This window comes from Canis aureus, chromosome X, assembly GCF_053574225.1.
Source record: "Canis aureus isolate CA01 chromosome X, VMU_Caureus_v.1.0, whole genome shotgun sequence".
Taxonomy (NCBI): Eukaryota; Metazoa; Chordata; class Mammalia; order Carnivora; family Canidae; genus Canis; species Canis aureus.
Window position 1 is genome coordinate 42404889 of NC_135649.1, and position 24295 is coordinate 42429183.

General features: G+C 37.8%; 2 protein-coding genes across 3 annotated transcripts in view; one reads left to right on the plus strand and one right to left on the minus strand.

The window, feature by feature from the left end:
• The window catches only part of ATG4A (autophagy related 4A cysteine peptidase), a 55323-nt gene extending 43350 nt beyond the window's left edge, over positions 1 to 11973 (minus strand). The window contains exon 1 of the mRNA XM_077889494.1: positions 11800 to 11973. Coding sequence (XP_077745620.1) covers positions 11800 to 11809 — 10 coding nt within the window. The 5' untranslated portion in view covers positions 11810 to 11973. The remainder of the gene's footprint in view (positions 1 to 11799) is intronic.
• A 46-nt stretch (positions 11974 to 12019) lies between these two features.
• PSMD10 (proteasome 26S subunit, non-ATPase 10) lies at positions 12020 to 19706 on the plus strand. 2 transcript variants are annotated; one of them, XM_077889495.1, is made up of 5 exons: positions 12020 to 12222; positions 14829 to 14927; positions 16025 to 16171; positions 16261 to 16427; positions 18795 to 19706. In XM_077889495.1, exons 1-5 carry the CDS (start codon positions 12109 to 12111, stop codon positions 18946 to 18948), a joined length of 681 nt encoding a protein of 226 aa, XP_077745621.1. In that variant the 5' UTR covers positions 12020 to 12108; the 3' UTR covers positions 18949 to 19706. The 2 variants fall into 2 exon arrangements, with proteins under 2 accessions (XP_077745621.1, XP_077745622.1); XM_077889496.1 differs by having other exon boundaries at positions 12021 to 12222; positions 16261 to 16348; positions 18795 to 18938.
• The last annotated feature ends 4589 nt before the right edge of the window (positions 19707 to 24295 follow it).

Sequence of the window (24295 nt, forward strand, 5' to 3'; positions counted from 1 at the left end):
GCCTTCGGCCCAGGGCCTGATCCTGGAGACCGGGTCCCACGTCAGGCTCCCTGCACGGAGCCTGCTTCTCCCATTGCCTGTGTCTCTGCCTCTCTCTCTCTTTCTCCCTCTCTCTCTCTCTCTCATTCTCATGAATAAATAAAATCTTTAAAAAAATAATTTCTGAAGACAATTTTTCTTAAACTCTTCCAAAACATTGAAAACGAGGGAACACTTCCAAACTATTTTTGTGAGGCGGGCCCTACCCTGATACCAAAACAAGAAAAAGACATTAGGGAAAATGAAAATTGCAGGCCAATTTCCCTGATGGTTATAGATGTAAAAATCTTCAAAAATATGAAGAATCCAAATTTAATAACATATTTTTAAAAATCATACACCACGACCAAGTAGAATTTCTCCCTGGGATGCAAGGATGACCCAACGTATATACAAATCAATTAATGTGATACACCACATTAACAGAATGAATCAGGAGGGAAACCACATGATCATCTCAATAGATTCAGATTAGGCATTTGAAAAAATTCTCAACGCCTTTTTATGTTGAAAAGTTGAAAAAAAAAAAAAGAAAAGTTGAGTATTCTAACAAACTAAGAATAAAAGGAAACTACCTCAAAATAATAAAGGTCATATATAAAAATTCCACAGATAATATACTCAATGGTGAAAAAGTGAACGCTTTCCTCTAAGATCAGGGATGAGAAAGGATACCCAGTGTCACCATTTCTGTTCAATCTAGTACTAGAAGTCATAGCCAGAGCAATTAGGCTAAATAAATTTTAAGAAGACTTAAATCAGAAAGCAATAAAATTAGCTTTGTTTGTACATCATATAACTTTATATGTAAAAACCCTAAAGACTACAAAATTGTTAAAATAAGTGAATTTAGTATGTACTATAAAGTTTTTATAGTATACAAAATCAACATACAAAAAATCAGTCATATTTCCATATAATAGCAATGAGATAGATATCTGAAAAAATATTTAGAAAATTATTTCATTAAAACAGAAGGAAAAATAATTTTTAAAAAGTTATAAAAAAACTTAACCAAGGAGGTGATAGACTGGTACACTGTAAATTATACAAAACATTACTGAAAGGAATTCAAAGACACAAATAAATTGTAAGACCCCCATGTTCATGGATTGGAAGACAATATTGTACAAAAACCCACACCATCCAAATCAATCTATATACTGAATATGATCCCTATCAAAATTCTGGTGGCATTTTTACAGAAATAGAAAAAACAATCTTAAAATTGATATGAAACTGAAAATGACCTCATATAGCTAAAAGAATCTTAAGAAAGAAAAACAAAGCTAGAGGCCACACATTTCCTAATTTGAAAATATATTACAAGGTTATAGAAATCAAAGCAGTATGGCACTGGCATAAAGACAGACATATAGACCAGTGGAATAGAACACACTGCCCAGAAATAAACTCACACATTTATGGTCAAATGATTTTTGACCAGGGCGCCTAGAGTACACAATGAAGAAGAGATAGTCTCTTCAACAAACAGTGTTGGGAAAACAACATCTACATGCAAAAGAAAAATTGGACCCTTATACTATACACAAAAATCAGCTCAAAATTATAGATTTCAACATAAGCTCGAAAACTGTAAAATACCTCGAAGAAAACAGGACAAAAGCTTCATGATATTGGTCTTGGCAATAACTTCTTGAATATGACACTAAAAGCACAGGCAATCAAAGCATAAACAGACAGGTGAAACTACATCAAACTAAAAAGTTTTTGTTGAGCAAGGAAACAATCAACAGAACAAAAAGACAACCTATGGGATAGGAGAAAAATATTTTTAAACCATGTATTTGATAAGGGGTTAGTATCCAAAATATGTAAGGAACCCCTACAACTCAATAGCAAAAAAAAAACAAAAAAAAAAACAAAAAAAATAACTTCATTTAAAACTGAGCCAAGGATTTGGATAGATATTCTTCCAAAGAAGACATATAAATGGCCAAAAGGTATATGAAAAGATGCTCAACATCACTAATTGGTAGGGAAATGTGAATCAAAACCACAATCAGGTATCACCTCACACTTATTTGGATGGCCATTATTTAAAAAAAAGAAAAAATTACAAGTGTTGGTGAGCATGTGGAAAAACTGGAAGCCTTGGCACTGTTGGTGGCAATGAATAAATAGAATAGCTGCTATGTAAAACACTATGGCAATTCCTCAAAAAATTAACAGCGTAGGGATCCCTGGGTGGCGCAGCGGTTTGGCGCCTGCCTTTGGCCCAGGGCACGATCCTGGAGACCCGGGATCGAATCCCACGTCGGGCTCCTGGTGCTTGGAGCCTGCTTCTCCCTCTGCCTGTGTCTCTTTCTCTCTCTCTCTCTGACTATCATAAATAAATAAAAAAAAAATTAACAGTGTAACTACCATATGATCCAGCAATCCCATTTCTGGGTATTTATCCAAAAGAATTAAGATCAGGATCTTAGAAAGATATTTACACTGCCATGTTCATTGCAGCATTACCCACAGCAGCCAAGAGGTAGAAATAACCTAAATGTCCATCAATAGATGAATGGATAAAGAAAATGTAGCATATACATGCAATAGACTATTAGTCTGACATATAAGTAGAAATCCTGTCATATGCTACAACATGGATGAACCTTGAGGACATTATCCTAAGTGAAATAACCTAGTCACAGAATGTCAAATACTGCCTCATTCCACTTACATGAGGTATCTAAAGTATTCAAACTCAAAGAAACAGAAATAAGAACAACAGAGGTTTCCAGAGGCTGGGTGGAGGGGGAAATGGGGGAATTGCTGTTCAATGGGTATAGAGTTTCAGTCATGCCAGATGAAAAAGTTCTGGAGATCCGCTGTACAACACCAAACCTATAGTTAACTGTCATGTATACTTAAAAATTTGTTGAGAGTGGATCTCATATTATGTATTTTTTACCAAAGTAAAAAAAAATATGACATGCAGCTAAACCACTGCTGAGTGGGAAATTTATAGCACTAAATACATACCTTAGAAAGAAGGAAAAATCTCAAATTTAAAAATATAATTTCTCACCTTAAAAACTACAAAAAGAAGAGCAAAATAAACCCAAAGAAAGCAAAAGTTAGGAAATAATAGATGAAGCAGAAAATCAATGATACTGAAAAATAAAAATCAATGAAATAAAGAGCCAATTCTTTGAAAAAATCAATAAAAACAAGAATCCTCTAGCAATAGTGACAAATTGAAAAAAAGAGAGAAGACACAAATTAATGTCAGAACAAGACAGGATATCACTAGAGATTCTGCAAACTTCAAAAAGATAATAAGGCACTACTACAAACAAATTTACACATAAATTTTACAATTTAGATAGATTGGACCACTTCCTTGAAAACTGTAAATACATACTCACCCAATATGAAATAGATAATGTGAGTAGTCCTATGACTATCACAGAAATTGAATCTGCACTTTTAAAACTCCAAAAAAAGAAATCCCTGGGCCCAGATGATCACACTGGAGAATTCTTCCAACTACTTGAAGGAGAATTAATACTGATATTACATAATCTCTTCCAGAAAATAGAAGAGTGAATACTTCCCAGCTCTTACAAGGCCAATACTTCAGGGTTCAACTCTCACCATTGCTATTCAACATACTAGAAGTTCTAGACAGAATAATAAGAAAAGAAAAAAATAAAAAGCATATCGAGTAAAAAGGAAGAAATATCATTGTCCCTATTTGCTGATGACAAGATAGTCTACAAAGATGGCATGCCTGGGTGGCGCAGCAGTTAAGCGCATCTGCTTTCAGCTCAGGGCATGGTCCTGGAGTACTGGAATCTAGTCCCACATCGGGTTCCCTGCATGGAGCCTGCTTCTCTCTCTGCCTATATCTCTGCCTCTCTCTTTCTGTGTCTCTCATGAATAAACAAATAAAATCTTATTTTAAAAAGTCTACAAAAAAAAAAATAAAAAAAAAAATAAAAAAGTCTACAAAGAAAATCCCAAGAAATCAACCAAAACAAACAAAAAACAACCTCCAAAACTTAGCAAATTCAGAATCATTGCAAGGTGCAAGATGATCATCTGCATTACTATATACTAGCAACGAACATATTGAAACCAAAAATAAAAATACAACACCATTAAGAGTCACTCAAATAAATGAAATAGTTATAATTTTCAAAAAATATGTACAGGACTTGTACCCTGAAAATGACACAATGCCAAGAAAATGAATAAAATACAATCTATTTGGAGAGACATTCCCCATTCACAGATCGGAAAACTCAACATAGTAAAGACATCCATTCTCCCTAAATTGATATACAAGTCTAATATAATTCCTATCAACATCCCAGGAAAAATTTGTTTTAGATATAGGCAAAGATTATTCTAAAACATATAGGAAAAGGAAAAGAAACAAACACTATTGAAAAAATAATAAAGTATGAGGAATCATTCTATCCAATTTTTAAACTTATTAGAGCTACAGTAATGAAAACTCTAGGGCATAGCAGAGTGACAGACACATAGAGAGACATATGAGTCAGAACAGAAAACCCAGAAATAGGCCTATACAAATTAAGCATACTCATTTTTTTAAACCACAGTGCAAAAGCAATTCAATGAAGCTGAAGCAACTGGGTACTCATAGTTTAAAAAATTAATCTCAACTCAAACCTCACACAATATACAGAAATTACCTGGAAATGGATTGTGGACTTAAATGTAAAATGTAAAAAAAATAATAATAATAAAAATAAATTTTAAAAAAGTAAAATGTAACTAGAAAATTTTTAGAAAAAAGCTAGGAGAAAGTCTTTGGGCTCCAGGGCTTGATGAAGAGTTAGACAGAACAACAAAAGCACAATACTGAAAAGAAAGAAATGAATCGATGAATAGGATATCATCGCAAATAAGTTCTTACTCTGTGAAAAAAATCCTATTAATAAGATGAAAAGACAAGCCATAGGCTGCTAGAGAATACTTGCAAATTACATATATGACAAAGAACTTGTATCTAAACTATTTAAAGAACTCTAAAAACTCGACAATTAAAACACACAAGTACAGACACACACACACACACACAACCAAACCCAAACAATGCAATGAGAAAATGGGCAAAGTACATGAAGGAATATTTCATTGAAGAAGAAATGGGGATGGCAAATAAAGACATAGAACAATGTCGACTATGATAGCCATGAAATAAATGGAGATAAAATCACAATAAGGCATCAATCACTGTGCACCTATCAGAATGGCTCAAATAAAAACAATGACACTACTGGTACCAGCAAGGATGCAGAGAAGCTAGATCTCTCATACATTGCCGGTAGGAATGTAAAATAGTATAGCTACTCTGGAAAAATCATTTGTCAGTTTCTTTAAAAATTAAACATACACTTACCATATGACCCAGCAACTGCCCTGCTGGGCATTTATATCAGAGAAATAAAAATTTAGGTACACAAAATCCTATACTCAAACGTTCATAACACTTTTATTTGTAATAGCCCCAGACTAGAAATAACTAAAATGTCCCTCAATAGGAGAAGGGTTGAACCTGACTCTACTTTTATTATATCCAAGGCATGGAATACTTCTCAGCAATAAAAAAAGAAGAAACTGTTGATGCACATATCAATTTGGATGGATCTTAAAGTCATTATGAAGTAAAAAAAATGAAAAAGTCACATATTTTATGACTCCACTTATATAAAATTCTCACAATGACAAAATTATAGAGAAGGAGAACACAGTATTTGTCAGTAGTATGGATGATGGAGTAAGTGGTGGATGTGATTGTAAAAGGGTAGCTTTCCAGTGATGGAATATTTCAGTATCTTGGTTGCAAAGATAGTTACACAAATCCATTCATGTGATAAAGTAACATGGAAGTGTACACACATATCACTCCAAAAACAATTTCCTGCTTTTCATATGGTATTATTATCATATAAAATGTAATGATTGGGACAAACTGGATGAAGAATATAAGGAGTCTTTCTGTACTATTTCTACAACATGTGAGACTTTTTTATTAAAGAGTTTAAAAAAGAAACCACTTATAAAGCAAATAACTGAGAAACAAGAACATGGAGGCTAAAACCCAAGGAATAAGTAAATAAAATGTTTTATTATAATAGCCGGTTGTATGAAGGGACAGATTTTAAATGGGGAAGGTGTAAATAGGCCAGTGAGATGTAATACCAAAGACATTCATCCTTAACACCAAAACATGTGCTTAAAAAATATCATAGCCACAGATTAAAACATCTCCTCTTAAACTAGGCAACTGACAGTTGTGAAGTGTTTGCAATAAGCCACATAAACGAATTATATCTTTGAATAATGAATTGCAAAGTGTCTTCAGGCCCATTGTTCAAACTTTATCCAGTAAGTGGTAGGGATGGAGGAGTTTTTTTCTGGATAACCCAGAACATATTTCTGAGCCTGTTATACAGTTCATTGATTTGCATTCACCCTGTGTAAGGTGTCCTCAAGTTTGTTTTACTATAGAATATATTTGCTTCCAGTTATGCTATGAAAAGAATATTTGCATTGAGTAAAATAGTTAGCGATAATTAGAAGGGGGCACATGGGGTAAAATTGTCTCTCTCTCCACTGCCCAAAATGATAACCACTAGCCACATTTAGCTGTTCAAATCTAAAGTAATTAAAATTAAATGAAATCTAAAATTTAGTTCTTAGACACATTTCAAGTGCTCAATGTGACTAGTGGCTACTGTGAAAGTTAATAAAGGGTAACATCCCTAAAATGGAGTCAAGAGGCCAGAAGGGAGGCTCTCACACCCTACCACTTGTCAATTGCAGACCTCCCAACAAGAAGAGACATATCTCCTATTCCCAACAGGAAGTCTATTCTTTTCTATGCCAGCAGGAAGAAGAAAGATTTTCTCCTTGGGTGGAAATGGTCCAGCCAATGAGACTGTCACAACTCAATCAGTAAAAAGCCACTACCCTTCAAGTTCCCAGTTTACTTCAATGGGCTTTTTGCTTAAAACAGCTCCCAAATCCTCCCCTTCTTTCCTCTACAAAACCACATTCCTCACCTTTTTTCTCCAGACATGTCTATGGTTTTGCTGTAGCCTGCATGTCCTGAATTGTGATTCTCTGCTATTCCTGAATAAATCCATTTTTTTGCTGCTAAAATAACTGACAGTTTTATTTTTAAAGTTAACACTGCCATACTAGAACAACATAGATATAGAACCTTTCCATCATCACAAATAGTTCTAGACAACAACATTGCTCTAAAGCACAAAAAAACATGTCACTTTCATACCATCAGAAGTAGAGTTACAGCCCAAAGAGCTACAGAACTTAGTACTGTATTATCTGAGGCTTTAATTTATACATAATTTCATATTCAGCAATACTGAGCAGTATTTTGTAGTAGTTAAGTGCTAGGGCTTTAGGCCTGGATTTCAATTTTAGCTTCAACTTTTACTAAATTGTGTGGCCTTAGGCACGTTAGACTACTTTGATTCTCTGAACCTGCATTCTCATTTTTAAATAGGTGGGGACTGGAGGGATAATAGTACCTACCTCGTAGGGTTGTTGTGAAGGATTAAATGAGATAAGATCAGTATCTGACACATGTAATCGATAAATGTTATTCTTCACCTTATTAGGTCCAGAAGATGAACTTGGCTTGTTCTAGGACCTAAAATCTAGGTGATGAGTAGAAATGGCAAACAGGAAACACTTAATCATATGAGCAACAAGGGACTCAGTCTCTAATAGGGGCCTCCTTTGACTCTTAATAGAGAAACAGTAACCACCTTGTTCCTCCATAACTTGGGGCCAGAGACAAAAGCAACTTTCTCCCCTATAGATCTGTTTGTCTTTCAGCCTTCAAAAAGTCAAGGGTTACCTTAGCCTTTAGCCTCAAAGGACTCAGAATTAAAAGTTAACTTCCACGTTGTGTCAAAAGAAAAAGTAAAATGAAATTTTAAAATGATTAAAGAAAAATAAATAAAAGTACAAGACACCATCTATAAAAGAAGAAAACCCAAACAAGTCACTCAGTAGGAGAGGTACTGAGTTGTTCTTCCAACTGTTCTTGGCAAGCAAATCCAATTCCTTGGTGTATTAAGGTAAAATGTTACTATATTCAATCCTGGGTGAATATTACACAACTAGCCTGCTCTATCTCTGTAATCAACAAGATAAATATTTATTGAACACCTACTACATACAAGACACTTTCACTCTACACCAGCCATCAGCAAACTGCATCTGGTAGGCCAAATTAAGTCTAGTTGTAGTGTTTTTACCTGGGAAACAAGGTAGAATGATTTTTACATTTTTAAACTGTTGGACAACCTGCCCTCAACCACTATTATCAGACACTGAATGGCTCTAGAAACAAGCTTTCACGGCAGACTTGATAATGTTTCTTAATTAATTCAACCTAAAATAACAAGGCAAAACAGCACTTCTTTGTGAAACTCACATTGTAGAAAAGTCATTTCAACAACTAGCACTGCTTGAACCAAAAGTAATTGTCAACAAGCTTTATATACTTCCCATGCTGTCACAAGTCAAAACAACAAAATCACAAAGAGATACCACTTCACACACACTAGAATGGCTATAATAAAAAAGATAGACATTAACAAGAGTTGGTAAAGAGATGGAGAAATTGAAACCCTCATACATTGCTGGTAGGAATGTAAAATGGTGCAGCTGTTGTAGAAAAAGTTTGGCAGTTCCTCACAAAGTTAAACAGAGCTGCCATATGGCCTGGCAATTCTACTCCTAGGTATGTACCAAGAGAAATGAAAACATATGTCTGCATAGAAACTTGCACACGAATGTTTAGAGAAGCGTTATTCATAACCAAAAGGCAGAAACCACCCAAATTCCCATCAACCGATGAACAGATAAATAAAATATTGTATAACCATACAATGGAATACTATTCAGTTATAAAGAGGAACAAACAACTGATAGATAGTAAAATTTGGATAAAGGTCAAAAACATGCTAAGTGAAAGAAGGCAGACACAAAAAACCACGTTGTATCTTTCTGTTTGCATGAAAACACAGAAATTTAAAATCCATATAAACAGAAAATATATAATTGGTTGTCTGAGGCTGGGAGTAGCAATGAAGAGTGACTGCAAATGAGCACGAGGTTTCTTTCCAGGGTGATGGAAATCTTTAAAATGAGAGTGTGGTGATGGTAACATGACTCTAAAATACATTGCTAATAGGGGCACCTGGGTGGCTCAGTGGTTGAGCATCTGCCTTTGGCTCAGGGTGTGATCTTGGGGTCCTGGGATCAAGTCCCACATTGGGCTCCCCGCAGGGAGCCTACTTCTCCCTCTGCCTATGTCTCTGCCTTTCTGTTTGTCTCATGAATAAATAAAATATTTAAAATGAAATTATAAAATAAAATACATTGCTAATAATTAAACTGTACACTTTTAAAAATGTACAACACCAAAAGCATGGTTCACAAAAGAGAAAAATTATAAATCGGACCTCATCAAAATTCATAACCTTTGCACTTCCAAAGACACCGTTAAGAAAATGAAAAAGCAAGCCACAGACGAGTAGAAAATATCCACAGATCATATAGCTGGCAAGGATTTGTGGCTAAAACGTATAAACAATGCATTCAACTCAACAATAAAAAAACAATAACGATAATAACTCAGCTCAAAAATGGAAAAAATATATGAGCAGACACTTCACCAAAGAAGATACACAATTGGCTGATAAGCACACAAGTCGATGCTCATCATCATTAGTCGTTAAGGAAATGCAAATTATAATCACAACGGGTTATCATTTCACACCCATTTAGAATAGCTATAATAAAAAGACAGTAACAAATGTTGGCAAGGATTTGGAGAAACAGAAATCCTCCTACATTGCTGGAGGAAAGGCAAGATAGTGCTGCCACTTTGGGAAACAGTTTTGCAGTTTCTTAAAAACTTAAACAGAAATTTGCTACATGTTCCAGTAATTCTGCTCTTAGGTATCTACCAGTAAGAAATGAAAACATATGTCCGCAGGGAGACTTGTACACAAATGTTCTTAGCATTAGTAGTGAGAGCCAACAACTGGAAACAACCTAAGAGCTAGTGAGCAGACAGAACAAGTGTGTTCTATCTGTAAAATAGAATACCATCCAGCAAGAAAAATTAATGAGGTACGGATACATGCTAAGTAGGAATGGACCTTAAAAATATCATGCTAAGTGAAAGAAGCCAGGCACAAAAGACCACATACTGTAAGATTTTATTTAGATGAAATGTCAAGAATAGGCAAATTTATAGAGATGGAAAATAGATTAGTCATTACCTGGGGACTGGGAGTGGGAACAAGGATGAACTATAAATGAGCATGAAGGATCTTATTGGAGGGAGCGCAAATGTTCTAAAACTGATTATGGTGATGGCTGCACCACCCAGTAAAGTTACAAAAAAATTATTTATACATTCAAAGGCAGTGAATTCTATGGTATGTAAAATACATTTCAATAAAGCTGTTAAAAATAGGAAAAGGGAAAAATTAATTAATTTTTTAAAATAGGAAAAGAACAGTAGGGGAAAGTGGATGAAGGGTACACAGTAATTCTGTGCTACCCTTTCAACTTTTCCTTAAGGCTAAAGCTATTGTGAAATTTTAAAAAATAAATAAAAATTAACAAGAATATGTTTGTGGGTCAATGGCAGTATTTGGCAGCACCTATCATTGTGAAAAGACATCTACAAAGATGAAATAAATGAATCTCATTACAGATCAGCACTAACAGGCGAACATTTGACATGGTTTTTATGATGGGGAACTCTGATGGTGAGCCCCAATTAAACAAAATGTTATCCCCCTAAAACAAGAATTACATTTCTATTAGTAGTCCTGTATAACAAAAAAAGGTGCTCAACTATTGTTTTATTTTGGATTTAATCAATTAACATTTGTTGAAATTTGTTTTCTCTCTTGTTATATAAGTGCCTAAAAATTATCCACAATTTAACCTTATGGCCTGCAACGCCTAAAATATTTACTGTCTGGCTCTTCACAGAAAGTTTGCCAAGCCCTGTTCGACACCATAACAGGATAAATATAAACATAATCAGTCTCTTCCTTGAGTATATTCTTATCATTACCCAGTTTTGGCATAAGGCCCTCCTCAATATGCTCTATAAAGGATAGGGTTTGCATCCCTTCTGCTATGACACTATTTGGGATTTCTACAAATAGAAACACTATTAGCTTAATATTTCTATTAAGCCTCGATGTGATCGTTATTGTCATGACATTAAAGGGCCAACACCATTCCACAGTATCAAGATGACTCTCATCAAGTTGTGATGTCACCAGACCATGGACTCACCGAGGTCAATTAGATATCAAGTAGCTCCTGTGGCCTCACACCCTGCCTTTGGCATCACCCTGGCACATCACCTTACTATGGAGTCATATGCTATCACTGCTGTGACAGAATTCTGCCCTGATGCCACTCTGCCGAGATGTCAGAATAATTAGCCCCTACTTCTTTCCACTCCTTAGGCAACGGCAGGGAGGGGGAAGGTGGCCACAGACACCGCATGAACCCAGGAGGTAGTCCCCAGCTCCTACTGCTGTTCCTTCCGCCTGCCACTGCAGGTCAGGGCCCCCGTGGGACAGGACCTTCAGACTCATGTAACTCTCTTGCCAGGACCCCACACCCGTTTCTCGTGGCCGACTCAATGGCCCAACAGCGACCACCCGCCCCGGTTCCATACGAAGCCGATCCCCGTACCTGACTCCATTCTCCAGCTGTCATCCTGGGCCAATTCCACCCGGCACTTGACTACGGCGGCCGCAAGGGACCCTGGGACCTGTAGTTCCGCGCTGCGAGGGGCAGAGTCTGTGAGAACGGTAAAGGCGCCTCTCCGCCCGGAACTACGCTCAAACTGCAACTCCCAGAGGCGCCCTGCGATGGGAAAGAAGCAAAGGAACAAGGAAGATCAGTGATTGGTGGAACTCTGCCGCTCTTTTGATTGGCAGTCATAGCTGGAGACGTGAGGCCGTCGCTGGTCGAGTTTCACCGAGGTTCTGGGAAAGCGAAATGGAGGGTTGTGTGTCTAACCTAATGGTCTGTAACCTGGCCTATGGCGGGAAGCTGGAGGAGTTGAAAGAGAGGATCCTGGAAGATAAATCCCTGGCTACTAGAACTGACCAGGTAAAGCGACTCTGGGGCCTCCGGGCAGGCGATGGCGTCAACGAGGCCCAACGTGGCTGCCTAGCCCGGCCCAAGGGAGGCCGGTTACTTAAGGGCCAGATTCCCGCCCCCGCCTCCCCATCCTTTCCCGGGGTCACCTCAGGACTCGGAATCAGGGTGGCAGGAGCTAGTCCCGCAAACCACAAATATTTTGGGGAGGGGGAGCGATAGTTAGCTCGCTGAATTTTGAATAGTTCTAGAACGTTCACCGCGTTTCTCAGAAATGCTCAATCTTTGCGCTACCCTTAAGGGGGAAAGGTGTTGTTGTTGTTTTTAGTGGATTTATTTTTTTACTGGTAGTTTTATTCCATGAAACATGTGTAACTGAACGCCAGTTCTGTGCCAGGCAGTTTGCTAGGAGTTGGGGATACAATCAAGGGGAAGAAGCAGACTTTAATAAAGTAACCCCAAATAATATGTCCGGTAACAAATTGTGGTGACTACTCTGGAGAGAAGTTCACGTAGTACTTTCAGAACGTAGAATGGCAGGCCCTGATTTAATCTCCCTTAGAAGGGCGAATGTTGTGGTCATTGAAAAAGTTTTGCAAAGGAGGGAAGGTTGGTTACATCTTGATGGAGGAGTGAGATTTTCCTGGCGGAGTGAATGGGCATTCCTGGGCAGAGGCAGAACAAAAGTGAATGGACTCTGGGAAGTGTTTCTACTCAAAGGACCCTCATGCTTTCATCCCGAGTGTTCTAGAAAGATTCACAGTGACCTCACCAATCCAACAAATATTTATAGATTGCATTCTATGTGACAAGTACCATGCTAAGCACTAGTGAGACATTGTCAGGGACTTACAAAAATCCATTTTGTGTCTTTGGGAAGAGTAGAAGTCAGAAGACCTTTTTTTTCTGGAACTTTCCTTTATTGCTCAACTTGAAAATGGCTTTACCTCTACCTAATTTACCTTCATTATGATCTGATAATGTTTAATACTTTAAATTTAATTAAATAATGTCAAAATAAGATTTAATGTATTCTTCAAGTCAATGGCATAAAACAGGGAAACTATTCAAGGTAAAGAGAGTTAAGAAAAAAAAAGAGAGTTAAGAACCAACAATCATATGCAAATTATGGGTCTTGTAGGGATTGAAACAAGACAACTATTAAAAAACATTTGGGGGATAACTGGGGAAATCTCAATACAGACTGAGTTTTAGATGTCATAAAGGAGTTAATGTTAGTTTTGATAGGTGTAATAATGGCTTAGTGCTATGGAGGACAACCTTATTTAGGTACTGAAATATTTACGGATGAAAAATCATGATATTTAGAATTTGTTTTTAAAAACCTTATCGAGGAAGTGAGGTGAGACAACTACAGCAAAATGGTAAATCTAGGTGAAAGGCATATGGGTTTCTATTACAGTCCATCTGTGTTTGAAATTCTTTTGTAATAAAGTTGAAAGTACCACTTTCTTTTCCATAGAACTAAGAAGTACAGCTGTCACTGCAAAAAAGAAATTCTCTTTGAGAAACATGACTACTACAAGCTATCTATCTATTTATTTATTTATTTATTTATTTATAGACTTTTTTTTATGATAGTCACACAGAGAGAGAAAGAGAGGCAGAGACATAGGCAGAGGGAGAAGCAGGCTCCATGTACCGGGAGCCCGACGTAGGATTCGATCCCGGGTTTCCAGGATCGCGCCCTGGGCCAAAGGCAGGCACTAAACCGCTGTGCCACCCAGGGATCCCTTATTATTTTTTTTAAAGTAGTGTTGCTGTTTAATTTTGCGTGTGGTAGGGATCCCTGGGTGGCGCAGCGGGTTTGGCGCCTACCTTTGGCCCAGGGCGCGATCTTGGAGCCCCGGGATCGAATCCCACGTCGAGCTCCTGGTGCATGGAGCCTGCTTCTCCCTCTCCCTGTGTCTCTGCCTCCCTCTCTCTCTCTCTCTCTCTCTCTCTGTGACTATCATAAATAAATAAAAAAATTAAAAAAAAAATTTTGCGTGTGGTATATATTTTAAACAATTATGTAGATAATCTCAAAGAGTTTTATGAACATATCTTTCCCATAAGATTCATTCATTCTTTCCAGAGCATCTAGAAATGTCAGTGGCAGACAGGTATTTGTAGCTCAGCTTCACCATTTACTAGTTGTGTGACCTTGGACAAGTTGTTTACCCTGAGGAGTCTTAATTTACTCACCTGTAATGGGCATAATGTCCACTATGTGGGATCACTGAGATTAAATGAGATGATGACTGCAAAATTTCTAGCACAGTGCCTCCCATAAAAGAACAGCAATAATGTAACAGTAAATACCCAAAGCTCTGTTTCTGTCAAAACAGTGAATTCAGTTTCGTGCTTCACTGCTTTCAAGGCTGTATTCTGCCCAGAATTGTATTTATCAATAGATTATCCCCCATGTTAGTAAAACCTTGGTCTCTCTTAACAGTAAGTAATAGTTTAAGATTTCCTACCTGAGGATCCAGTGCTCTCCATTTCTTATTTCCAAACTATAGCTTTGCTGGCCCCAATATTAACTTTTTCTGCGTTCTTGCCTTCTATTTCTCTTCAAGAATATTGATAGTCTGTCTTCTCTGTTTCCTCTGCAGGACAGCAGAACCGCATTGCATTGGGCATGCTCAGCCGGACATACAGAAATTGTTGAATTCCTGCTGCAACTTGGAGTGCCAGTGAATGATAAAGATGATGTGAGTCCTAGGCGGATTTGATAAGTGCCCAGTTATCTTTAGACTCCAGAGTGGTGTTTACCGAGGACTGAGTATTAAGCCACAAAAAAAAACCTGTAAACTTTATGACTGGGCAGTTACAGTAGGGCCTTGGTGACCTCGCACAGGTCTAGTGGGTGCATTACTTTAGAATGTTAGTTTCTGCCACTCATATCTCATAATTTATTAACATGCAGATTAAGGCTGCAAGACTACAAATTCTTTATATTATGTTGGAAAGCTTTTTATTTTATATATATATATAATATTTTATATATATATATATATATATATATATATATATACACACACACACACACACACTCTCACTCAGGGCCTGGATATCCTTTTGTTGTTGTCATATAGAGATTTATTATAACGGTATTGGTTATATTAAGATAAAACTTGGTGGAAGAGGGGCACCTGGGTGGCTCAGTGGTTGAGCATCTGCCTCCAGCTCAGGTTGTGATCCCGGGGTCCTGGGATCGAGTCCCACATCAGCTTCACCACAGGGAGACCACTTCTCCCTCTGCCTATCTATGCCTGTGTCTCTCCTAAATAAATAAATAAAATTTAAAAAAACTTGATGAAAGAATAAGAATAGAAACGTTTTATAAGCAACAATTCCTTTGCTCACCAAAGTACTATTTATAATAGCAAAGCAATAAAAACAATTCAGTGTAGGAATGGTTGAATACAGTAGGTATACCCATATAATAAAATAAAATAATATGCAACCAATAAAGTTAAGAATCCAAAGAAGGAGATAGAAAATTCTCACAATAAAAGAAGTGGACATTGTGAGAAAGGCAACTCACAAAACTTTATGTCATATAATCCCAACTTGAAAACACATTAGAATTACTCTCATAGATCATTATCTCTGTGTTACGGCCTTATGGGTGGTTCCTTGTGTCTACATCTGCTTTCCCAATTTTCTGCAGTGTTTAATGAGGGGGAAAAGGAGGTTATTTTTTTTAAACCATTCACGCCCCGCTTTTTGTAAACCCTACCTAGATGTCAGCATTAATCCCTATGCCTTTCACCCCTGGCTCTTATACTGCCTACCTCTTTCATAGGCAGGTTGGTCTCCTCTTCATATTGCTGCGTCTGCTGGCCGAGATGAGATTGTAAAAGCACTTCTGGGTAAAGGTGCCCAAGTGAATGCCGTCAACCAAAATGGCTGTACTCCCCTGCATTATGCAGCTTCTAAAAACAGGCACGAGGTAGGATTCTGTTCTCTGGCAGCTACTCTTGAGTTCTGATCCTGTACACGAACACAACTAGACGTCTGCATTGTTCTCCATGGTTCCAGATTGCTGTCATGTTACTGGAAGGTGGAGCTAATCCAGATGCTAAGGACCATTATGAGGCCACGGCAATGCACCGCGCAGCAGCCAAGGGTAACTTGAAGATGATTCATATCCTTCTGTACTACAAAGCATCCACAAATATCCAAGACACTGAGGGTAACACTCCTCTGTAAGTGACAAGTAGCAATCATTTGTACTCTCCTTGACAGCCCACTTGCACTAATACTTATACATCATTTCTTTTTTTATTCTGCTTATAAACATACTCCATGCTTATAACAAAAAATGTGAAAGTACAGACATATAAAAATGAAAATTGCCCATGTAATTTTAATCTATTTCCTCTCCATTCTTCTGTATGCAAATGTGCGTATTAAAAAATTTTGCAAAATTGGGATCGGACAACGTATGTAATTCCATCCTGTTCCTTTAACCTCATAGTATATTGTGAGCACTTTCCAATGTTATTAAATATTTTTAAAACTTTTTTGAATGGCTGTATACAGTTCCACTTTGTGGATGTGCCAGAATTTAATTATTCCTCTTACTGTATGCTTAAGCTCTTTTGAGTTTTCCATGTGTATAAATGATGTTACATTGACAAAGTTTATACAAAAATCTTTGGCCATGTTGCTGATTATTACCTTAGTATAGACTCCTAGAAGTAGGACTGCTGAGTCAACACACACACACACACACACACACACACATTTTAAGACTATTGCTATATATTGCCAGATTGCTTCCAGAGGAGTTATACTATTTACCCTCCCGACAGCAGTTTGAGAGTGCCTATTAACCCTTCACCAACACTGAAAATATCCTTTTGTTCTATCAGACATGGTATTTCAAACTTGTACTTTGCATTTTTATTAACAGCAATGTGAAATGTCTTTTAATGACTACAACTAATTAGATTTCTTCTCTAAATTATAACCTTTTGTGTCCTTTTCTCTGCTTTCAGGGAACTAATTTATTTTCCGTGTTTTTTTCTTCGGTGTTCTCAACTTCACATACTAAAAATATTAACTTGCTGTGTTAGTCAAAACTATTTTTCTTGGTTTGTCTTTTCGCGTTCATTTTTTTTTTTAAGAACAAGTTTTTTCAGCTTCTAAGTAGTCAAAACTATTAATCTTCCCTATGACTGGAAAGTCCTATCTCAACCTGAAATTAGTTAAATATTTACTTGTATTTTATTTTTTTTTTTTAATTTTTTTATTTTTATTTATGATAGGCACACAGTGAGAGAGAGAGAGAGAGGCAGAGACATAGGCAGAGGGAGAAGCAGGCTCCATGCACCGGGAGCCTGACGTGGGACTCGATCCCGGATCTCCAGGATCACGCCCTGGGCCAAAGGCAGGCGCCAAACCGCTGCGCCACCCAGGGATCCCTTACTTGTATTTTATTGCAGGCTTTTTTTTAAAATATTACATTGGTTTTCGTTGAGAGTTACTGTTCTTCATTTAACTCAGATCCATCTGGAATTGATTTATGCCTATGACCTGAGGCTATCCTCTGCCTTGGTATTTTTTTTCCTGCAAGACATGGCTACTTTTTTTTCTCCTTAGTGAGTGGTGACTTTTTTGAACCAGAAACTTTGAGTCTCCTTTTTTGTCTAAAGAGAGATTCAGTCTTTTTTCAAGCATTGTTTTCTTAACTCTTTTTTTTTTAAGATCTTTTCTTTAGGCCCAAGTGGCTCTGTTTAGAAAGACTTATGCATTCTAGCTCTTTTCTCTGCAGCAAGGAAGAAACCTAGGAGTGAAGCAGGTCGGGGTCCCAGGAAGAGCCTGGGATTTAGGGATAGCTAGTTGCTGTTTACTCAATTCCAACTCAGCCATTTATCCAACTATATTAAATACTTACACTGATTTGGAAAGGTAACTTAACTTCCCGAACCTCAATTTCCTCATCTGTAATATGAAGGGAATAATTCCTTCCTCACTAGATTGTTGTGAGGCTTAAATAAAATGATGTAAAGTACCTAGTGCCTTGCCTGATAAACCCTAAGTGCCTGGCAAGGTTTCCCCCTTCGATTACTGCTCAGCCTTGTTGGCATAGGTAAAGACATCAACCTCTGTCACAATTTCAACTGTAAAGTGTCGATAATACCTCCATGTTCTCTTTCAAGGTAGATATAAGGAGCAAATGAGATGAAACCTTTTAAACGGCTTTTCTAAAATTTCAACCACACAAATTGCAATCAGCAAATTATGAATTGGGGCTTTTCTAAACTGTAGCCCTGAAGTACTGTGTATCTGGTACAAACTACTCTCCAGAAAACATGGAAGTTGTTCTTAGGCTGACATGTAGATCCCTTCTTCGACTGTGGTGTGTCCAGAACTCTGATTTATGATATGGTACCGTAAGGCCATTCCACTGAATTTTAGCTTATGAACAGCCTTCCCCATGCACATTCCTGATTAAATATTCTGATATTATACTCCCTAATAATACGCAGTTCAGACCACTTCTCAGGAAGTCCTCATCACATCAAATTGGCCAGGAGTAATCAGTCTCTGTGGTCCTTCAATTTCAGACACTTAGCCTGTGATGAGGAGAGAGTGGAAGAAGCCAAACTGCTGGTGTCACAAGGAGCAAGCATTTACATTGAGAATAAAGAAGAAAAGACACCCCTGCAAGTGGCCAAAGGTGGTCTGGGTTTAATACTCAAGAGAATGGTGGAAGGTTAAGCAGCTTGGATTTATTCTTACTATATATGTTTTGTGGTTTTTCCCCAATGTTCTGGAAACTAATGTAATTGTGCACAAGCCATCATCTGTGAATGATAAAGTTTTTGCATCTTCAAAGTCTCATATAAGTGTGTTGAATATGGTTCCTGCTGAGGTATTTGTTCTGAGCTTACAACTAGCTTTCCAGGCATTGAATGACTCTAGAGATTGTCCTACTATTGTGTATTATTCCATGCCGAATTTTGGTTCATTTTGCGTTAGTGGTTCTGTGGCTGCTGTGAATTGTTGGCACCCTCCCCCCTGAGGCAGAACACCCCAGTAGCCCCAGGCCATTTGTTCTGTCCCATGTTTCTAGGTAGTTCTTGAATGTCCAGTTGAAACACATTCTAACTTGTTTCTCAAGCCCACTCAGGGGCCTATACCAAAAATTTGTGTTTCTTTCAACAGTTCGCTTGTTTTATTTTTGTTATGGGAGGAATACATACATATTTTAAAGGACCAAATTTTCAGTTGGGGGGGGCATGCAAGTTTGGAATTCATAAACACTAAAATAATGAAAAATAAGAGCCTGTGTATCCATGTATCTTTTTAATGAGCTCTTTCCCTCCAAAATAAAAATGTATTGTTTTTAAAATGAAAGTTTTATCTGTATTAAGTCATCCTGTACTGGAAAAAAATACCAAACTTGTTAACATGGTATGTAACAAAAATGTATTTTGATTTGTATTTCAGAAACAAAAAATAAAATGTTGAGAGAATCTCCCAGTTTCTCTTTCAAATCAGTTAGACACCCATGTGAGCCTTGAAATCCTTCATAAATACATTTCTCAGTTTTTGCTAGCTCTGAAGTCAATAAAACTAGTGAAGCTTGAACTGCAGCTAAAATCTTTAAAAACAGTAATCTTCTGAATTGCTAATTAAATGTGGAGCAAAAGAAAATAAGTGTAACCTTGATCTCAATTTAGGGAAACAATGTAAATGATTACTAATCATAAAATCTAATGAATTCCAAGTGACTCTTCAAATTATTTGTTTAATTTGAATCTCATGCTGCAAATATTGCTTGAAATAAGTGATCCTAGTGAGCCCACAAACTTGCTTCAATTGTGGGTCAGCGACTTAACGACCAGTAGCTGAAATGAGTTTTGTGAATACGAACAGTGTCATTGATAATGTAAAACCTTTACATAAATAGTTGAGTGTTGAGCTTTATAAATATTAATCAGGGAAGTGTCTTCTTATGGAACTAAGTGTTTGTTTATTGAATGCCAAGGATAGAATTGACAATGGGAAATAATTTCTTTCCAGTGGTTTTTAGCAGTGAATAGAGTAAAGTTGTATCTAATCTAATTGGGCCTGTTAGGTCTGAAGGCATTTACTCTTCATAAACACTGATTTTATTGTCTGAGATAATTGGCTTCATGGGTGTGAAAGAAAACTGATCTCAGTTCTTTAATAAAAAACAGGTGGAACCAAGCCTCAGTTAATTTGTGGGCTATTGGCATTTTATAAATATAAAGTATATTATGAGGATACGAATGGCCCTGGATGTTGATCAGATTGTTATCGGTTCATATAGGAAACCCAGTAAAGATGAAGCTGATTAAAGGTCAGCAGGTTTTGCAATTGCTTCCAAATGAACTCCAGAAAGATGAGAATTTCAGTTGTAAAGCTTACCTGAATATAAGATGAAAGATGTAGGTAAATAGGAAGAGTGGGGGAAAAAAGTGTAAGTATTGGAGGGAATCTACAAATTGAGTGAATTTCTGTGATATTCAGGGTAAATCAGCATTTTACTTCATAATCTTTGACTTAGCAATTTGTATGATCCCTGTGTTTTGATTCCCCAGTTTCTTAACTATACTGACTATAATGAAGTCATGACATGGCTGTGTTTGCTTTCTGTTTCCATATCCAATTATACTCTCAAACCCCCAGATCCATCTGGGTGCAAGTCTGATACGATCTGGGTGCCCTTTACTTTGGGTTCTGTGGCTCCAGCTTCACAGTTCTGGCTGCCTGAAAATGCAGAAATTTGTATGTACGTTTTTCTGGGAAAAGGGTTCTGTAGCTGTCACCAGATTCTTAGAGGGATCTGTGACTCCCCCAAAATGTTAAGAATCTCTCATCAAGAGAAGAATATTGAACTCATCATCAGGGGATGTGGTTTCTACCACACTATAGTTTATAAATATTTATCATTTATCATTCTCCACTGCAAACTTTAAGAAGCCAAAAATCATCTCCATTTTATAGTTGAGAAACCCAGAGCTAGAGGAATCTAGCTTTCCTGGATCCTGCTCCATTTTCTGTCTGCCTCTAGTCAAAAACTGGACCAAATGGAAAGTACTGTGGCATTTTGATAGCAACCTGTTAGTTTTAAGCCCTTTCCTTTCCCCTTCCCCTTCCCCTTCTGCCAGGCCTTCTCAGCTCTGGATGGATTGTTTTTGGTTTCCTGGAACCTTCATTAACATCTCTAAATCTTTGTTTTGTCTTGTCCCTTTGAAACCAAAGCTTCAGATACAGCTATTGACTTTTTATTGATTGGTTTGAACCTTTCATAAGACCCTCTAACCTGTTTTCCAGCACAGAGATGTCATGTAATACTAAAACTTTGGGTTTGTTTCATTGAAATTAATGTGTTGCAGTTGAAAGAGCATTATACTGGGAATCAGAGAACTTGAGATCTAGTCAATTTTGTATAATTTCAGGTAGATAATTTTCTCTCTTCACTCAGGGAGTCTCCTCTGGGGATTGGGTGGGGATAAATAGGAATGATCCAACTTTTTAAAACTTCACTTAACCTCTTCCTTGGTCCCCTACTAAGCAGATAATTCTCTGTTACCCCTACCCCCCATGCCATCATGGTCAGGAGTGAGCCATTGAGTGTGTTACTACCAGTGTACTGCAGTTGACAAAGGTCGAATGCTATTCTCTCAAAGCTCCCTTCTAGCTCTTCTAGCTTCTCTTTATTTTTTAAAAAATATTTACTTATTTGAGAGAATACAAGCGGAGGGAGGGGGGATAAGAAGAAGCCGACTCCCCACTGAGTCAGGGAGCCTGATGCAGGCCTTATCCCAGGACCCTGAGATCATGACCTGAGCCAAAGGCAGACGTTTCACCAACTGAGCCACCCAAGTGCCCTTATTCTAGCTTTTCTTACTGAAAATTCATCAAACCTGAGTTTCACAGCTGCAAATACTAACTTCCCAGCATACAGTATTGGTGGTAAAGGTCGACTGGTACTCTGAAGGACATTGGAGCTATCAATATTTCTAGCTATTGGGGATCCCTGGGTGGCGCAGCGGTTTGGCGCCTGCCTTTGGCCCAGGGCGCGATCCTGGAGACCTGGGATCAAATCCCACGTCGGGCTCCCGGTGCATGGAGCCTGCTTCTCCCTCTGCCTGTGTCTCTGCCTCTCTCTCTCTCTGTGACTATCATAAATAAATAAAAATTTAAAAAAAAATATTTCTAGCTATTGGTCAAGAATTACTATGTTTTCATCGTTTTTCCTCATAAACTGCTATAATTTGGAGGCCCTCCCCCATGCAGTACAAATTCCAGCCTTCCTCGCCTGCCATCAACACACTACTGTTGATGTGCAAGAACATGTCACAGTGGGGCACCTGGGTGGCTCAGTGGTTGAGTGTCTGCTTTTGGCTCAGGTTTTGATCCCAGAGTCCTGGGATCGAGTCCCTCATCGGGCTCTCCACAGGGAGCCTGCTTCTCCGCCTATGTCTCTGCCTCTTTCTCTGTGTCTCTCATGAATAAATAAAAAAAATTTTTAAAAGAACTTGTCACAGCAAGGCTTCAAACTCCTCAGGGACAGGAGCTAGCTCTGATTCTGCTCACCATTGTAACACCAGCCACAGTACCTGGTTTACAGTTGCCACTCAATATCTAGTGGATGACTGAATAAACAGATGAATTTGAGGAGAATAAGGACCTACAGTCAAAACAGCTGTTCTGTTGACTTTAGCATATCCTCGTTGCTAAGTACATAAAGAGATGAGAGAAGTTCCTGAAAATCGTTTTGGGTAGTGAGAAGTGAATTCTTAAGAAACCCATGGGATTTGATTGGGACCACCTACTTAAATTTTAACTCTCCGCGGCAAAATAAATCAGGTAGTACCCTCTCTGAATGAGAATTAATGCTGAAATAATTTGAAGTTTAATCAGAATGTTTGGGTAATGACCTATTCCAATACTTATTTTCTGATCCACCTTTGCTTTGTTCCCTTGATGGAAAGCTCTTTAACACGAGCCCATTGTCCTGCCCAAGTAAAATTTAGTGAAAATTTTGCTGTGATTTCATATTTTACAGAGTCTTGGATTTATCACAAATACATGGTGTATTATGGATATGCTAGTAGGACACTAAGGAGATGGAGATGAAAGTTGAACTCACCCAGAGTGCCCTTACGAGTAGGTAAAGTAGATGGTAACCCACATGGTTTGATGTGAAAAGGCTCCTTTTTCCAGAAATAGTTCCCCTTGGGATTGTTCCAGTGCCTGAAATTCCACCATTTAGACTCTTTGGGTTAAGGGCCTGTGTTCAAGGGCCTCCTTTTAAAAGGTAAATACTCAAAAGAGAGCTAACCCATTATCAATCCAAATGACATCACTGGATGATAAAAGATCCAGACAGACAAGAACAGGTTACAGAAAAGCTGCTTTTTAAAATGGGGTCAATGGGGGTGTCTGGCAGCTCAGTCGATTGAGTATCCAACTCTTGATTTCAGCTCAGGGTCCTGAGATGGAGGCCCATCTGCACTTGAAGATTCTCTCCCTTTGCCCTTCCCCCACTCATGCTCGCATTCACTCTCTCACTTTCTCTCTGTCAAATAAAAGCTGTAAAAAATTAAAAAATAAAGTGGAGCCAAGGGTAGAGGTAGGTCCTGAGCCATGAATTCTGCCTGAAGGATGCAGAGCTGAGTGGGCCACTGAGCTACCAGATGCATGAGAATCCTGGGTGTTTGGAAAATAAGACACCAGATGGCCAGGAAGAGCACTCAAAGGAGAGATCCAAAGATAACTACTTCAGGTTGACCTCACCTACTCCCCTTGCCCAGCTAAGGTTTCTGCACGGGCAACATGTACACTATATTTTTAAATCTGGATTTTTCTCTCCATTCCTGTTGATTTTAGCTCAGCTTCAGGCTATTGAGATCATTTTTGAGTTGTACAACATAGTAATCATTCTCCCCAGGAGGAGGGCATCCACAGATTTATTAAGTGTTTTTATCTAAGTCACTAGTTCTTAATCTTGGATTCAGGGAGTCTGTAATTTACCTAAAACTGTACATGACACTTTGTGTACATAAGCGTTTTTCTGTGGAGAGGGGTC

Bases quoted from the DNA above. Each gene is read 5' to 3' on its own strand.
- PSMD10 (XM_077889495.1), top strand. From the start codon at position 12,109: ATGGAGGGTTGTGTGTCTAACCTAATGGTCTGTAACCTGGCCTATGGC. The intron at 16,172-16,260 runs GTAGGATTCTGT...CCATGGTTCCAG, and splicing joins CTTCTAAAAACAGGCACGAG to ATTGCTGTCATGTTACTGGA. The intron at 16,428-18,794 runs GTAAGTGACAAG...CTTCAATTTCAG, and splicing joins ACTGAGGGTAACACTCCTCT to ACACTTAGCCTGTGATGAGG.